At 39.3% G+C, this 16,071-nt stretch overlaps 1 protein-coding gene across 2 annotated transcripts in view; it reads left to right on the forward strand.

The window, feature by feature from the left end:
• The window catches only part of ATG10 (autophagy related 10), a 224,877-nt gene extending 209,186 nt beyond the window's left edge, over positions 1-15,691 (forward strand). For both annotated transcript variants that reach the window (XM_089693233.1, XM_089693234.1), the window contains 3 exons: positions 4,175-4,263; positions 8,747-8,836; positions 15,356-15,691. In XM_089693233.1, coding sequence (XP_089549359.1) covers positions 4,175-4,263; positions 8,747-8,834 — 177 coding nt within the window. In that variant the 3' untranslated portion in view covers positions 8,835-8,836; positions 15,356-15,691. The remainder of the gene's footprint in view (positions 1-4,174; positions 4,264-8,746; positions 8,837-15,355) is intronic.
• Positions 15,692-16,071: the final 380 nt, after the last annotated feature.

Consider the following 16,071-nt stretch of genomic DNA (forward strand, 5'->3'; position numbering starts at 1 on the left):
AGAGTCCCTGACAGCCCCTTAGCTGTCCCCCTGTCACACGGGGGTTGGGAGCGGGGGATAGGACAGAGGAAGGTTTCTACTGAAAAGAGAAAAATGAACACAAGGGACACAACCTACTAAGTTATGTGTTTTGTGCTGATTTTTATGTTTTCATTTTAAGCTAAACTTAGGTTCTAATTTGTTTACTAATGATATTTGGTAATGCCAACATGTACCCCTCTAAGTATGAAATTAAATGAGTCTATATTAAAGGTGGTGCATACACAGATGATCACATCATTTTTCTTCCCTGTGGAGAAATAAAGGGCAGTTTCTGAACAACTGAAAAGATTTTCATTATGTTGGAAAAATGTGTGAGCATAAAGAGCACTTTTAACATTTTAGATGTGCTCATTATCACTGAGGAATTAGTTTATGCATTGCCTGATTTGACCTAAACTAATTGCATCAACTGAATGTTTCTTCTGTGTATGACTAGACATTTTTTTAAGCTATGAACATTCTATAGAAGATAAAAGTAAGATAAAACTACACACTGCACACATTCCGAGAACTATTTTTATCACAGATTAATATTTAATAATTAAAGGTCAATATCAAGTAAGTTGACTGTGAATAATTAAAGAATACCAGCTGATAAAATGTAAAATTAACCTGTACTCTATCTGAAATGTTTGCAATAGAGTATGGAAACGTGCTTGTCTCCTCTGTGTAAATGCTTTTTGGAGTGTGCATATTTATAGGTGAAACTCAAAAAATTTGAATATCGTGCAAAAGTTCATTTATTTCAGTAATGCAACTTAAAAGGTGAAACTAATATATGAGATAGACTCATTACATGCAAAGCAAGATAGTTCAAGCCGTGATTTGTCATAATTGTGATGATTATGGGTTACAGCTCATGAAAACCCCAAATCCACAATCTCAGAAAATTAGAATCTTGTGAAAAGGTGCAATATTCTCGGCTCAAAGTGTCCCACTCTAATCAGCTAATTAAGCCATAACACCTGCAAAGGGTTCCTGAGCCTTTAAATGGTCTCTCAGTCTGGTTCAGTAGGAATCACAATCATGGAAAAGACTGCTGACCTGACAGTTGTGCAGAAAACCATCATTGACACTCTCCATGAGGAGGGAAAGCCTCAAAAGGTAATTGCAAAAGAAGTTGGATGTTCCCAAAGTGCTGTATCAAAGCACATTAATAAAGTTATGTGGAAGGGAAAAGTGTGGAAAAAAAAGGTGCACAAGCAACAGGGATGACTACAGCCTGGAGAAGATTGTCAGGAAAAGGCCATTCAAAAGTGTTGGGGACTTTCACAAGGAGTGGACTGAGGCTGGAGTCAGTGCATCAAGAGCCACCACACACGGACGGATCCTGGACATGGGCTTCAAATGTCGTATTCCTCTTGTCAAGCCGCTCCTGAACAACAAACAACGTCAGAAGCGTCTTACCTGGGCTAAAGAAAAACAGACCTGGTCTGTTGCTCAGTGGTCCAAAGTCCTCTTTTCTGATGAGAGCAACTTTTGCATCTCATTTGGAAACCAAGGACCCAGAGTATGGAGTAGAATGGAGAGGCACACACTGCAAAATGCGTGAAGTCCAGTGTGAAGTTTCCACAGTCTGTGTTGATTTGGGGAGCCATATCATCTGCTGGTGTTGGTCCACTGTGCTTCATTAAGTCCAGGGTCAACGCGGCCGTCTACCAGGAGATTTTGGAGCACTTCATGCTTCCTTCCGCAGACGAGCTTTATGGGGATGCTGACTTCATTTTCCAGCAGGACTTGGCACCTGCCCACACTGCCAAAAGCACCAAAACCTGGTTCAATGATTGTGGGATTACTGTGCTTGATTGGCCAGCAAACTCACCTGACCTGAACCCCATAGAGAATCAATGGGGCATTGCCAAGAGAAAGATGAGAGACATGAGACTGAACAATGCAGAAGAGCTGAAGGCCGCTATTGAAGCATCCTGGTCTTCCATAACACCTCAGCAGTGCCACAGGCTGATAGCTTCCATGCCACGCCACATTGAGGCAGTAATTACTGCAAAAGGGGCCCAAACCAAGTACTTAGTACATATGCATGCTTATACTTTTCAGAGGTCCAATATTGTTCTATGTACAATCCTTGTTTTAATGATTGCATCTAATATTCTAATTTTCTGAGATTGTGGATTTCATGAGCTGTAAGCCATAATCATCACAATTATGACAAATCACGGCTTGAACTATCTTGCTTTGCATGTAATGAGTCTATCTCATATATTAGTTTCACCTTTTAAGTTGCATTACTGAAATAAATGAACTTTTGCACTATATTCTAATTTTTCGAGTTTCACCTGTTACCTACCTGAGTCATCACCACATTTGGGGCAGGTTTTACCTCTCTGAGAGCCATTCAGTCCCATATACCTTTTCCCTCATGGCCATCAGCCATTAGGGTATCTTAGGTCTTTAAGAGGTCTCAACTGACCACTAACACTTTCTAGCTGCTGACAACCTGGTGAGTAATTTGCTGTTTTTACAGTTAGAATGTGTAGAAGAAAAGAGCAGAAAAAAGAGATAATAAGGAGGTTAAGTACAAATGAACTTCTTTTAATATAAATTGACAGGCAATGTATTTTGGGGGTAGCAGCTTCTTTAGGGATTGAATATACACAAGAATGAGTAGCTTAGCAGTGTAAAATACAGCAACTGTTAAAGTGCTTGTCAGTGTTTCTGTTATTAAAGCCTCAATTAAATGAGATGGCAAGGCCAATATAAATTTTTGTAGGGAATGCAATCACATTCATTCAGGTTTCTAATAACAGAAATGCAGACACACACTTAGACACTTGCTGCAACAGCTGTACATTATACCGCCGAATCAATAACTCTTCTGTACATTCAAACCTTGACAAGGAGGATTCTGTTAACTCTGAAACGCATTGGTTACCAACTTTATCAAAATATTATTGTTGACACTGATCTGCCTTATCAGTTAATACATTTTGGCGCTCCTTTTCTTTAACACTTTTTTTTTACCAGTAGTTCCTCAATGGGTAGAGGGCGACCATGGTTTAGAATCAGCCTAACTGCTGTAATGACACCTTAAAATATATCCATCTCTCAACATCTTTAGGCCCTCAGAAGTCCTTCAGATCCAGCACCATCACCAAACCCTACTAATTACAGGTATCCTTCAAAAGGAAAACACAATCTTATCACCAAACCTAAGGACAGATGTATTTATGATTGCTTAAAGCGGATTTCCAGTTGAAAAAAAAAAAATTAAAGACAGCAGCTACAAAAACTGTAGTTGCTGCTGACTTTTAAAATACAGACACTTACCTGTCCCTCGGTCCAGCGGTGTCCTCACCATGGCTGGTTTCACGGGCCGTCTTCTCTCCCCAGAGCCGGCATCTTCAGTGTGGGCACCCAGCTGTGACAGCTTGGGGCTTCACAGCTGGGTGCCCACTGCGCATGCGAGAGAAGCGCTGCGCTTTGTGAATGGCCCAGTCATGTGTCCCAGAAGTACACGGGGAGAGAACAACTTCTGCTTACGTTCGACTAGGCGATCACAGCGGAAGTGGGAGCGGGTACCTGAATTTGACTGTGATTGCCTAGGTACCCACTCCCCAAAGTGCCAATCCTTAATGGGGAGCGGGGGACAAAGGCTTAAAGTGGAACTTCCCCTTTTGGGTGAAGCTCCGCTTTAAGTAAAGATATCTGCACATACCTGGAAGAGCTAGTACATGTGTATGTATGAAAAGCTCGCAGAGTGCTATTAGTGTTTAGTTTTGTGGATTCATTTTCTTTTATTGCTATTATTATACAGGATTTATATAGCACCAACAGTTTGTGCAGCACTTTACAATATAAAGGGAGACAGTACAATTACAAAACATTTCGGTACAGAAGAAATAGGAGGGCCCTGCTCATTGAGCTTTCAATCCCAATGAAAGGGGAGGTGGTACAAAAGGTGATAGCTGCAGTGGATGATCTGATGGAGGGGGCTCAAGTACAAGTATTTTATTTTTACTGCAGGTTTAAAAATTGCATGCTAACATCTGTTCATTACTTACTCTATTCCAATTTCTTATACATACTGTATATAAACCTATTGTTTCTCAGAAACAATAATACTAAATGAAGTTAAACTTAAGACATAAAATAATAACAAGCATCTTCTCTTTAGGAACATCCAATACTTGGACAGCCGTTTTTTATGCTTCACCCATGTCGGACCAATGAATTCATGTCTTCTGTTAAAGGAGCCGCAAATAGGTGAGAAATGAACTGGACCATTTTTGAACAAATTATAACCCATATACTATTAATTTGTGCCATGCGTTTATAATCTGGACAAAGTACAAACCAAAGACATGAATGCACATAACCATATACTTGTTCTGGAACTCTATGATGACCGGTAACATTTCTACAATGCACAATAAAGATATACACTGTTGTTCACAAATTTTAATTTGAAAGAAAATAAGAAACCCTTTGTAATAGGCACTGCTTTTATACTTTGCTATGTAACATAATGTCCTAGTATAAATGATATTTATTATTCTAAGAAAATGTGCTTTTTGCAGGATAGATATACTGTATATACAGTATATCACTTGTATATTATAGGCTGATTGTATGAATACATGGATCGTTACAGTATATTAACTTGCCCATAGACGATTCAGAACTGTTCAAATGCTGAACCAGCTGAGATTTGAACCATGTATGGGCAAAGCTGAATGTACCCAAGTTGATCGATCAGTAAACTTGGGTCCAACAAGCCTGCTGGATTTTTAATGTGATTATTGCTAGTGGCTATTATAGCCACTAGCAGTAATCATCGTGTTCACCCAGTGTGGCTTCCCCTCCCCTCTGCAGAACACAATGGCTCTGTGGAAGGGATTCCTCCATCAACACTGACTGGATGGATAGGAATTCTGTTTTGTCCCTGCTGAACTGGCTGAATTTCGATCCATGTATGGGCTGAACAAAAAAACACATCACTTTTCAGAATTATCCTAATATTTCTTGTTAAATAGGTATACAGAAACCCCAGCGCACAAGTGTACCCCCACACAATTAATTAAACCCAGGTTATGGATTGCTGCTGCACACAGGTAAATAAACAAAAAAATAAAAATATAAAAAACAGCGCAAAACATCCGCTGACTAAAACAGTGCTATAAATTTTATACAGCGTAAATGACAAAAATGTAAATTATCTGTATAGTGACATCAACCGAACATGTAATAAAATACTTTCACAAAAGTGTCCAAATTATATTAAAGAAAAGTCCTTTCTCCCAACGGATTGTGAAAAAAACAGATATCCAAACGAAATAATGCTTCCACCAATCACCAGTGCACAAAACCAACATCAAACGCACTCACCAGATGATGGTGAGTAAATGTGCCTTTTAGGATGTTTTGGGATCCTACGCCCCTTCTTGGAAGCCTTCAGTACTCCTTCCCACCATATAGGGTTTAAATATTCCTTCCACCCGCTCCTGCCTTCTCCTCTCACCAAACTCCACAGCAGTGCAATGGAAAAAAATGATGATAGTGTAATACTGCTATTACAAATTGCAATAATTGATAAAAATTGCCAGACCACTCACATTTAGCAAAAAGGATAAAAGCATCTGTTTTATTGCCTCCATAGGCTATCATAGATAGCACTGCTTCCACATCTCATCACAGAGATCTCATAGCCTGGTATAGCAAGGAATGACAGGATCAACTCCAAAGATGGCCGCTTTGAACGCACCGCTCAGCGTGCGTTCCACTCACCGGAAGTGACACAGGACGTTATGATGGCAGACCGGAAGTGCATCGACAAGTTTCGCCCCACCCACAGGGCATTTTCAAGATTATTTTTATTAATATTTCTTGTTGCCTCTCTCTAATTGTACACAGACAAGAAAAATTAATCTGGCAGAGGTGTTAAAACCTCCCTGCACTATCCAGAACATGGTTTTACATACACTTTATGAGTCATGGTTATATTACACCGCACTGATAATGACCATACAGTGGCCTTAAAACACTATATACAGTTTGGAATAAATGGTTCTTTAATATTAGGTTGCATCTGTTTTATCTATACCAACCAGCGGTCCTGGATGTGCAGATTGGCTACAGCAGCAAAAAAGTAATTATTTGCAAGAACCTGTCCACTGTGCTAAAATGAGGAATAAGCCATTTATTTTTCTGGATCTGCCTTAGAACTGAGATCTGCAAATACCTTTTCTTTTAAGAAACTCTACTGCATTTCTTACTAATTGAGTGGGAGGCTTTTTGGTTCCTTTTAGCCCTCAACAAAAGGTGTCTAATTGTTCAATTTACTGAGTACTCTCCCTGCTAACTTTCCTGTAGAAGCCATGTTCTTCGTATCTTTCACTGATGAGGGCTAATGATGTACAGTGGGGCAAAAAAGTATTTAGTCAGCCACCAATTGTGCAAGTTCTCCTACTTAAAAAGATGAGAGAGGCCTGTAATTGGCATCATAGGTAGACCTCAACTATGAGAGACAAAATGAGAAAAAAAATCCAGACAATCACATTGGCTGATTTGGAAAGAATTTATTTGCAAATTATGGTGGAAAATAAGTATTTGGTCAATATCAAAAGTTTATCTCAATACTTTGTTATATATCCTTTGTTGGCAATCACAGAGGTCAAACCTGTCCTGTAAGTCTTCACAAGGTTGGCACACACTGTTGCTGGTATGTTGGCCCATTCCTCCATGCAGATCTCCTCTAGAGCAGTGATGTTTTGGGGCTGTCGCTGGGCAACACGGACTTTCAACTCCCTCCAAAGGTTTTCTATGGGGTTGAGATCTGGAGACTGGCTAGGCCACTCCAGGACCTTGAAATGCTTCTTACGAAGCCACTCCTTCATTGCCCGGGTGGTATGTTTGGGATCATTGTCATGTTGGAAGACCCAGCCACGTTTCATCTTCAACGCCCTTGCTGATGGAAGGAGGTTTGCACTCAAAATCTCACGATACATGGCCCCATTCATTCTGTCCTGTACATGGATCAGTCGTCCTGGTCCCTTTGTGGAGAAACAGCCCCAAAGCATGATGTTGCCACCCCCATGCTTCACAGTAGGTATGGTGTTCTTTGGATGCAACTCAGCATTCTCTCTCCTCCAAACACAACGAGTTGTGTTTCTACCAAACAGTTCTATTTTGGTTTCATCTGACCATATGACATTCTCCCAATCCTCTTCTGGATCATCCAAATGCTCTCTAGCAAACTTCAGATGGGCCCCGACATGTACTGGCTTAAGCAGGGGGACACGTCTGGCACTGCAGGATCTGAGTCCCTGGCGGCGTAGTGTGTTACTGATGGTAGCCTTTGTTATGTTGGTCCCAGCTCTCTGCAGGTCATTCACTAGGTCCCCCCGTGTGGTCCTGGGATTTTTGTTTACTGTTCTTGTGATCATTTTGACCCCACGGGGTGAGATCTTGCATAGAGCCCCAGATCAAGGGAGATTATCAGTGGTCTTGTATGTCTTCCATTTTCTGATTATTGCTCCCACAGTTGATTTTTTTCACACCAAGCTGCTTGCCTATTGCAGATTCAGTCTTCCCAGCCTGGTGCAGATCTACAATTTTGTTTCTGGTGTCCTTCGACAGCTCTTTGGTCTTCACCATAGTGGAGTTTGGAGTGTGACTGTTTGAGGTTGTGGACAGGTGTCTTTTATACTGATAATAAGTTCAAACAGGTGCCATTGATACAGGTAATGAGTGCAGGACAGGAGAGCCTCTTAAAGAAGAAGGTACAGGTCTGTGAGAGCCAGAAATCTTGCTTGTTTGTAGGTGACCAAATACTTATTTTCCACCATAATTTGCAAATAAATTCTTTCCAAATCAGCCAAAGTGATTCTCTGGATTTTTTTTCTCATTTTGTCTCTCATAGTTGAGGTCTACCTATGATGCCAATTACAGGCCTCTCTCATAGTTGAGGTCTACCTATGATGTCAATTACAGGCCTCTCTCATCTTTTTAAGTGGGAGAACTTGCACAATTGGTGGTTGACTAAATACTTTTTTGCCCCACTGTATATTGGACCTACAATGGAACCAGCAACACGTAAATACCTTTTATGTTTTAAAAATGTAATAAAGTGCTGAGCAAACTGTTGGCGCTATATAAATCCTGTATAATAATAATAATAAATCTGTATTTTTGGAAAATAAGCAATGTATCCTTCTGTAAGGTGGTTTGTGCAATTTTGATTCAGTCCTTTCTTTTTCTGGGCCACAAGGACAGACGTGATCAATATGGTGCATGAAAAGTTTGATATTATCATCTAGATTTAGTATAGCTTGAAAATTGCCTTTCATGAAAATGTTGATAACCATAGGACATTTTGCGGTAGATTTACTAAAACTGGTGCACACAGAATCTGTGTCTAGTAGCCAATCAGCTTCTAACTTGTTCAGTTTAGCTTTGTCAGGAAAACCTGGAAGCTGATTAGTTACTATGCAGAGCTGCACCAGATACTGTGCTTTTTGCAACTTTCCCTCTTTATGTCTTCTGTTGGATTACTCACATTTAAAACGTCATTTTTAACATGGAAAGAATATCTGTGCCATCCAATCCAATTAAACCTGTCTTTTCCTTGGCAAAGCAAAAACTTGCTACTGTTTTTTTTCTCCAGCAGCTAAGGATGATTTGGTTGTTAGACATGGTGCCTGGGTTGTGTATGTATTGATATTGATCATATCTAATTTTTATTTTTCAGAGAAGGAAATTATATAACGACCTGGTTAAGTACAGTAGGACCTGTTGTAGGAATATCTTTACCATTAAGTTTTGGAAAAACTGTGTAAAGGTACATCTATTTTTACTATATATTTTTTATTACAGTATGTAATTGTTGTAAAAAGTGTTTTTTTAAATATCACTTAGGGAGAGAGAATGCAGGTATGATGTAGTTTTGGTTTGTCTCAGACTTCAGGCCAAATTCTTGTATTTTACCTAGTCATATATAACATTCTCCATTGTAGTCAAAAAACTGTTTAAATTGAACATTGTGATGTCACTGGTGCCTACAGGAAAAAATTTAACTATTTTTATAAATTTTTCTCACAACTTTTAAAAATATTTTTCCTTCTAATTTAGTGGGGGTTTTTTTTTACCAAAAACCCGATATCGCTTTTTAGAGCCGACGATCAACTCTCTTGTAAAAGCAATCTGCGTGGGGGGATAATTGTCCATCCAGCACTATCGCTAGCTGATCATAGAGCCGAACAAAAAAACACTTTGTTCAGCTATATGATATAAGGAACGGGGAGCGGTGACCGTACATCACTTACAGTTTACCCAGGATGTAAACGGCGCCATTTTCAAAATAAGAAGCATTTGATCACGCCAATGCTTTTAAGGACAGAGGAGGAATTTGGGGACTTATTGACCCCAGATCTCTCCATAAAGAGTACCTGTCACATGCCTGTTGCTGTCACAAGGGATGTTTTTTACCAAAAACCCGATATCGCTTTTTAGAGCCGACGATCAACTCTCTTGTAAAAGCAATCTGCGTGGGGGGATAATTGTCCATCCAGCACTATCGCTAGCTGATCATAGAGCCGAACAAAAAAACACTTTGTTCAGCTATATGATATAAGGAACGGGGAGCGGTGACCGTACATCACTTACAGTTTACCCAGGATGTAAACGGCGCCATTTTCAAAATAAGAAGCATTTGATCACGCCAATGCTTTTAAGGACAGAGGAGGAATTTGGGGACTTATTGACCCCAGATCTCTCCATAAAGAGTACCTGTCACATGCCTGTTGCTGTCACAAGGGATGTTTACATTCTATGTGACAGCAATAAAAAAATTGAAAGCAACAGAATAAAAATAAATAAAAATGTTATAGTGCCCACGTCCCCCCATGCAAAGGCGAATACACGTGTCGGTCTTACATGCACACAAGCAGCGGTCTTCCAACATATGTGAGGTAGTACCATGAACATAAGGTCGAGGTAGCACCATGATCATAAGGTCATGGGCAGTAATTGTAGCACCTCCTCTGTAAATCTAAAGTGGTAACCTGTAAAAGCTTTTAAAGCATGGCCCATGGATAGTAAAATGTTCGTCATTTGTCGCCTTTGCACTAGTGTGCACAATTTTATAACGTGACATGCTTGGTATCTATTTACTTGGTGTGACACCATCCTTTATGTTTTATTAACAAATTGGGTTATGTATTTTTTTGCCTTAAAATTCAAAAAAAGTGTATTTAAAAAAAGAAAATTGAAAAACCTCTGCGCAAATACCGTATGACATAAAAAATTGCACCGCCCACCAATATATTCTCTAGGGCCTCTGCTTTACAAAAATATCTAATGTTTGGGGGTTCCAAAAACTTTTCTAGCAAAAAACACTGATTGTTACATGTAAACAAAAAGTGCCAGAAAAGGCTTTGTCTTCAAGTGGTTAATATTGATGGCAAGGGATAGCAGACAGGTGGAGCTTGTATTTGCATACAGGGGCCAGTAGGGAGACAGAAGGGTACTGCCTATATCTTTGGATCTGTTGATTATTTTGGAATTAAGTTTCTTTATCCATTCTAATCCCTCTCCAATCTAAAAAAAAATGTTTTGCTTTTAATTACATTTTAAATTTAATTACTTTCGTTTTACTGCAAGTTTGTTTTAAAACATAATTCGGTGCTATGGATTGCTCTACTTTTCACTATATAGCTTATTAAATAAGCCTGATTTCATATTCCTCTTTGTTACAGTCATGCCACATTCCTTTACCTCCCTTTGAAATAGTAGGAGAGATGCTGCAGATTATAGGCATATAACTCCAGAAATGATTGGCAACAAATCAGAAGAGCAGCTCAGTGATAATTAAATTTACAGCCTCATACTTGAAGAGCCAAAAATTTAACCTAATGAAATGTACAGAGAAAAAAAATTCAAGGTGCTCCACAGGAGTCTGGGGTCATTGAGATGAAACCTGCACTTTAGTTCCAGACACCACTTCAGAGTTATTCAGCCTGGAAAAGTTCACTTCTCTCAAAATATAGCATTTCATTGCAAGGTATATGTTGGCAGAAGGTTACAGATTGGCATGTCAGATTGCTGCTTCTGTGCAAAGAGTTTCTATGATTGCAGCTTTCCCCATGTGGTCACATTTAATATACATTTATAACTTGTTTAGGTTACGTGGAGACGGTTCACAAACGGCTACATAGAAATTGTATGCTCCAGGCTGACTTGTTGTTTCTAATACTTCTCCAATATCTTTTATTAAAGTGTATGTATGAACTGTAGCCATGGGTGTAAAGGGGAAACTGGACTAAACTAGACTTTCCTTTGCTGTAATCACCAAAATAAATGACTGTAAGATTTGTATTATTTCTCAGGGTCATCCTTACCATCTGATATATGGAACTGTCCCACCTAGATCTGCCTTTTTATGAACTAATTCAAGCACAAACCTGAGTTCTTATTTTGCTATATTAAAGTACACAGAATAAGCTCAATTCACAAAGCTGACACACCAGCAAAAGGATATGATTTTCAAAAAAGTGAGTTATTTTCAACCAATGAGTCCAGTGAGATTTGAAAATGAAACTCACAAGGCTAAAATAAATAAAGATTCTTATACCGTTTATTTCACATAGCTGTAAAAAAAATGCATTTACAAGCATTTTTTATTGACTGTTGTGAACACAGCTGCGTATTTTTCAATGGAGACATTCACACAGGTGGGTAAACACGCATGGCGTTCAGATCTGTAACACAAAATCCAAAAATCTGTTTGAGGACATACCTATACACGTATGCCGGTGTAGGTACTGGAAGAAAAAAAATGACTTTTTACTGACCATTAAGAAGGAATTTTTGTGCTGGAGAAAAATGTTTAATACGATCTGTAACATTTGTATGCCCATGTGAAAGTATAGTGAGAGCTATACTATGTGGCCCAGGGGCGGACTGACCATTTGGAAACTCGGGCACTGCCCGAGGGCCCGGAGTCAGTAGGGGGCACCAAGAGATGCCTCTGGTACCTTTTTCATAGGCTTTTTTGAGTTTGGGCAAGGACACAGGGGACCCATGATCCCCTATTGCCCGGGGGCCCCATGAGTTGTCATTCTGCCCCTGATGTGATCTGAATAGTAGTGTAAATACTAGGTAATAACAGTAATACTTAAAGATTCATGAGACCTCATGAGAGTTAACCAATTTTTACAAGTTATAAACTGCCTGGAGTTCTTCTTTGTGAATTAAGCTTTATGCATCATATTTAATATTCTCCTAAAACTTTAACCACTTGCCGACCGCATCACTTAGATGTGCGGCGGGAAGGTGGCTCTCCTGCCCTGGATCACATACCTAGTACCCAGCTTTTCCAGCTAGGGGGCGCACAAGCATGCGCCCGAACCCTTGGCTTTGCTGTGATTAGACACAGCACAAGCCGATCAGCAGGTCCCGGCCAATGACTGATGGCTGGGACCCAGTGATCAGTGAAGAGACAGGACAGAGCTTTGTGTAAGTAAACAATACAGAGCTCTGCCCTGTCAGTGGGGATGTGCTAGTTTTTGTTTCCCTGCAAAGCAGGGAATAAAAATCAGCTCATCCCCTAGAAAAGCTGTACATACACAAAGCACTGTTAGGCATACACTTAACCCTTTGATCGTCCCTAGATGTTAACCCCTTACTAACCAGTGGCATTAGCACAGGGTCAGTGTAAATTATTAGCACTGATCACTGCATTAGTGCCACTAATTCCCACAAAGTGTAAGTGTCAGTTAGTGTCAGATTGATATTACAGTCCCACTATAAGTTGCTAATCGGCGCCATTACTATTACAAAAAAAAAAAATCAATAAAAAAAAAAAACATCCCATAGTTTGTAGACGCTTTCACGCAAACCAGTCAATATACACTTATTGGGATTTTGTTTTACCAAAAATATGTATTTTGACCTAATTTTATGAGGAAATTTAGATTTTTTTAATTTTTATTGGATGTTTCATAGCAGAAAATAAAATATATATTTTTTTTTTTTCAAAATTGTCAGTCTTTTTTCATTTATAGAGCAAAAATTAAAACCCCAGTGGTGATCAAATACCACCAAAAGAAAGCTCTATTTGTGTGAAAGAAATTATATCAATTTCATGTCGGTACAGCGTTGCAAAGTTTAGTAATTAAAAGGATATTAGTTAGCCACAGATATTATTTTAGTCCATTAATAAATGCGCTTAAATATGGAGCACCCTAGTTTGGCTTGTATATGAGGGCTCATTAACTGACTATTTCAGGCATAAAGTGCGAGCACCTACCTGTAGAGATGTCTGTACATGCCTACAACAGCCTCCAAAACCCTGCCCTTATGGCTGAATACTGGGATGCTCTGACATGCAAGGCTCAGGCCTTTACTGCCTCCTGCTCATTCCTATTGATCAGTGAGAGGCAGTGCATTCTGATGGGTCATTGGGAATGTTGGGGGCAGTAGATAGCATTAAGCTCCACGTTTGAGCTTTGCCTGTAGAATGGCCTGGGATTCAGCATCCCTTAAAGAAATGCATTAGCTGCATAAGACACTATATAATCTAATGGATTTTTTAATGCCCATACTTTTTGCCTGTCTTAGAGCCAAACTAATGACAATACATCTCCTCTGAATGAGCCCTGACAAATCAGTGGCTAAATGGTTAGCACTTCCACCTGGCAGCACTAGGATCTTCATTTCGAATCCCAACCGTGGCACTACCTGCCTGGAGTTTGCATGTTCTCCCTGTGCCTGCGTGGGTTTCCTCTCACAGTCCAAAGACATTCTGGCAGGTTATTGGCTCTGGTCTAAATTGGCCCTAGTATGTGTATGTATGAATGCAAGTTAAGGACCTGAGATTGTAAGAGCAGGGACATGTGAATGTACAATATACAGTATGTAAAGCACTGCGTAAATTGTTGCTACCATATAAATAAATAATCAGTTTGTGATCAGTTAACCTTTAAATATGTAAGCATTCAATTCATTATCAGCTGTAATTTGCTATTAAAGTGTTACTAAGCTCAGAAGCTTGCATTTACTATATCCAGTCTCCTACAGTAATCACAACATTGAAATGACATTATCTTAGTAAATATAAACTGCCAAACACCTTTTCCCATCAGCAATTAGAGCATTCTTGTGACTTCTATCAGTGTGCAGTAGAGCACTGGTAAAGCTTGTATTAGTTTTCATTCTGCTCTAGGAAAATGCAGGACCCCTGACCTCTTTCTGGACAGCTCTGATTGACCCTGTGCTGATCACATTCACTCTCCCAAGCAAAAAATAAAAACCTCTCTAGCAATACACACTAAACTGAGCATGTGCAGCTTGTCCCCAAGGCTCTGTTCTATGAGCAAATTGATTGGGGACAGTGGAAGAAGGGGAGGATCGGAGAAGACAGGATTAAACAGGTTTTTAAGACAATGCGGAGGATTAACCTTTTCTCATCAGAAGTCAGAGCATTCTTGTGACTTCTATCAGTGATCAGCAGAGCACTGGTAAAGCTTGTAGGAGGAGTTTTCATTCTGCTCTAGGAAGATGCAGGACCCCTGACCTCTTTCTGGACAGCTCTGATTGACCCTGTGCTGATCACATTCACTCTCCCAAGCAAAAAATAAAAACCTCTCTAGCAATACACACTAAACTGAGCATGTGCAGCTTGTCCCCAAGGCTCTGTTCTATGAGCAAATTGATTGGGGACAGTGGAAGAAGAGGAGGATCGGAGAAGACAGGATTAAACAGGTTTTTAAGACAACGCAGAGGACTAACCCCTTAGGTACCACAGTGATTATAACAAGTATGCTTTACTGCACATATGGACAGATTTTATTGTTGTGAGTTTAGTAACACTTTAAATGTCACTCGATAATTGTGGTTTTCTTGTCAAATAATTCTGTTCTTTGATTTGCTCCCAAAGTTTAAGTGTTTGAGTAGACATTATACATGTTCTTTTTGCAGGAAGCAATTTGTTGAAGTTTATTTTATAGACTATTGATCTGAGTTCTTACCTTAGCCTTAACAAGTTTTAAGTCCTATTAGCCTAATTGATAGGCTTTCTGAGTAGAAGTGTAAACAGAACAGAATAGATTCAATTAGTCGTGTTCCTTATGCTGAGAGTTGCAAAGCTTTCCTCTGAAGTTTCTTGGCAAAGTCTGGGAAGCTGTTTTGCCAGATCATATGGAATTAATAAACCAGTTTCCTTTTGGATATTGTTTACCATTGCAGAATATAAGACATATCCAATATTTCTTTCCTATATTGGCTTTACTGTATACAGCTATGTTCTGTTTGTTCTTGTACATTTTGTACATATCCTAACATTACCCCATTTTTCTTCCAGGGTCGCCATCCATATTATACACTGAAAAGACTGCCTATTCTTCTACTCCTGAACCCAGCTCCTGGGAAATCAGTTTACACTGTGCACCATACTGTACTGGTTATTATCTTACAGAATATTGATAGAGTACTGTGGATGCTTCTACAGCAAACTACACACAGAGCTGTGATAAACACGTGGCCAATATGACATGTTTAACAGACAAAGGACTGAACACTAATGAAGTACAACAGATGTTAAGATGTATGCTGCAAGGCTGTGCGAACACATCCATTATGTTATATTCATTGGGAGATGTTATATAAACATTTACAGATTAAACATGAATTAAGTTCATTTAATAGAATTCAGTGCTGGATAATTAATGGTCATGAAATGTTTATAGGTTATCACATTTGCTGCTACTTCCACAGAGACATGATGGTATGCTCCCTTTATCTGACTGCCAAATGATCCCTTTTACTAATTAGTGGATAATCATGCAAACTTGCATCATCGGATAAAGTATAGTATATTGATATAGAGCAGACCCCCCTTTTTGGAGATCAACAGCTGTTAGCTAGGGTATCCAACATGGTTGATAGCTGTCTCCTGTCAAAATTGGTCAGCTTGTGGGTGTTTACAGATCCAATTTCAGCCTATGGGTACCTCAAAGGTAACTGTATCCTTTAAAAGAGGTTTGTTTTTTCTTTTTTTAATACTTACGTAGGTGAATG

The sequence above is a fragment of the Staurois parvus genome, unplaced genomic scaffold (assembly GCF_062004578.1).
Source record: "Staurois parvus isolate SC_StPar_1 unplaced genomic scaffold, SC_StPar_1.0 ptg000618l, whole genome shotgun sequence".
Classification (NCBI taxonomy): Eukaryota; Metazoa; Chordata; class Amphibia; order Anura; family Ranidae; genus Staurois; species Staurois parvus.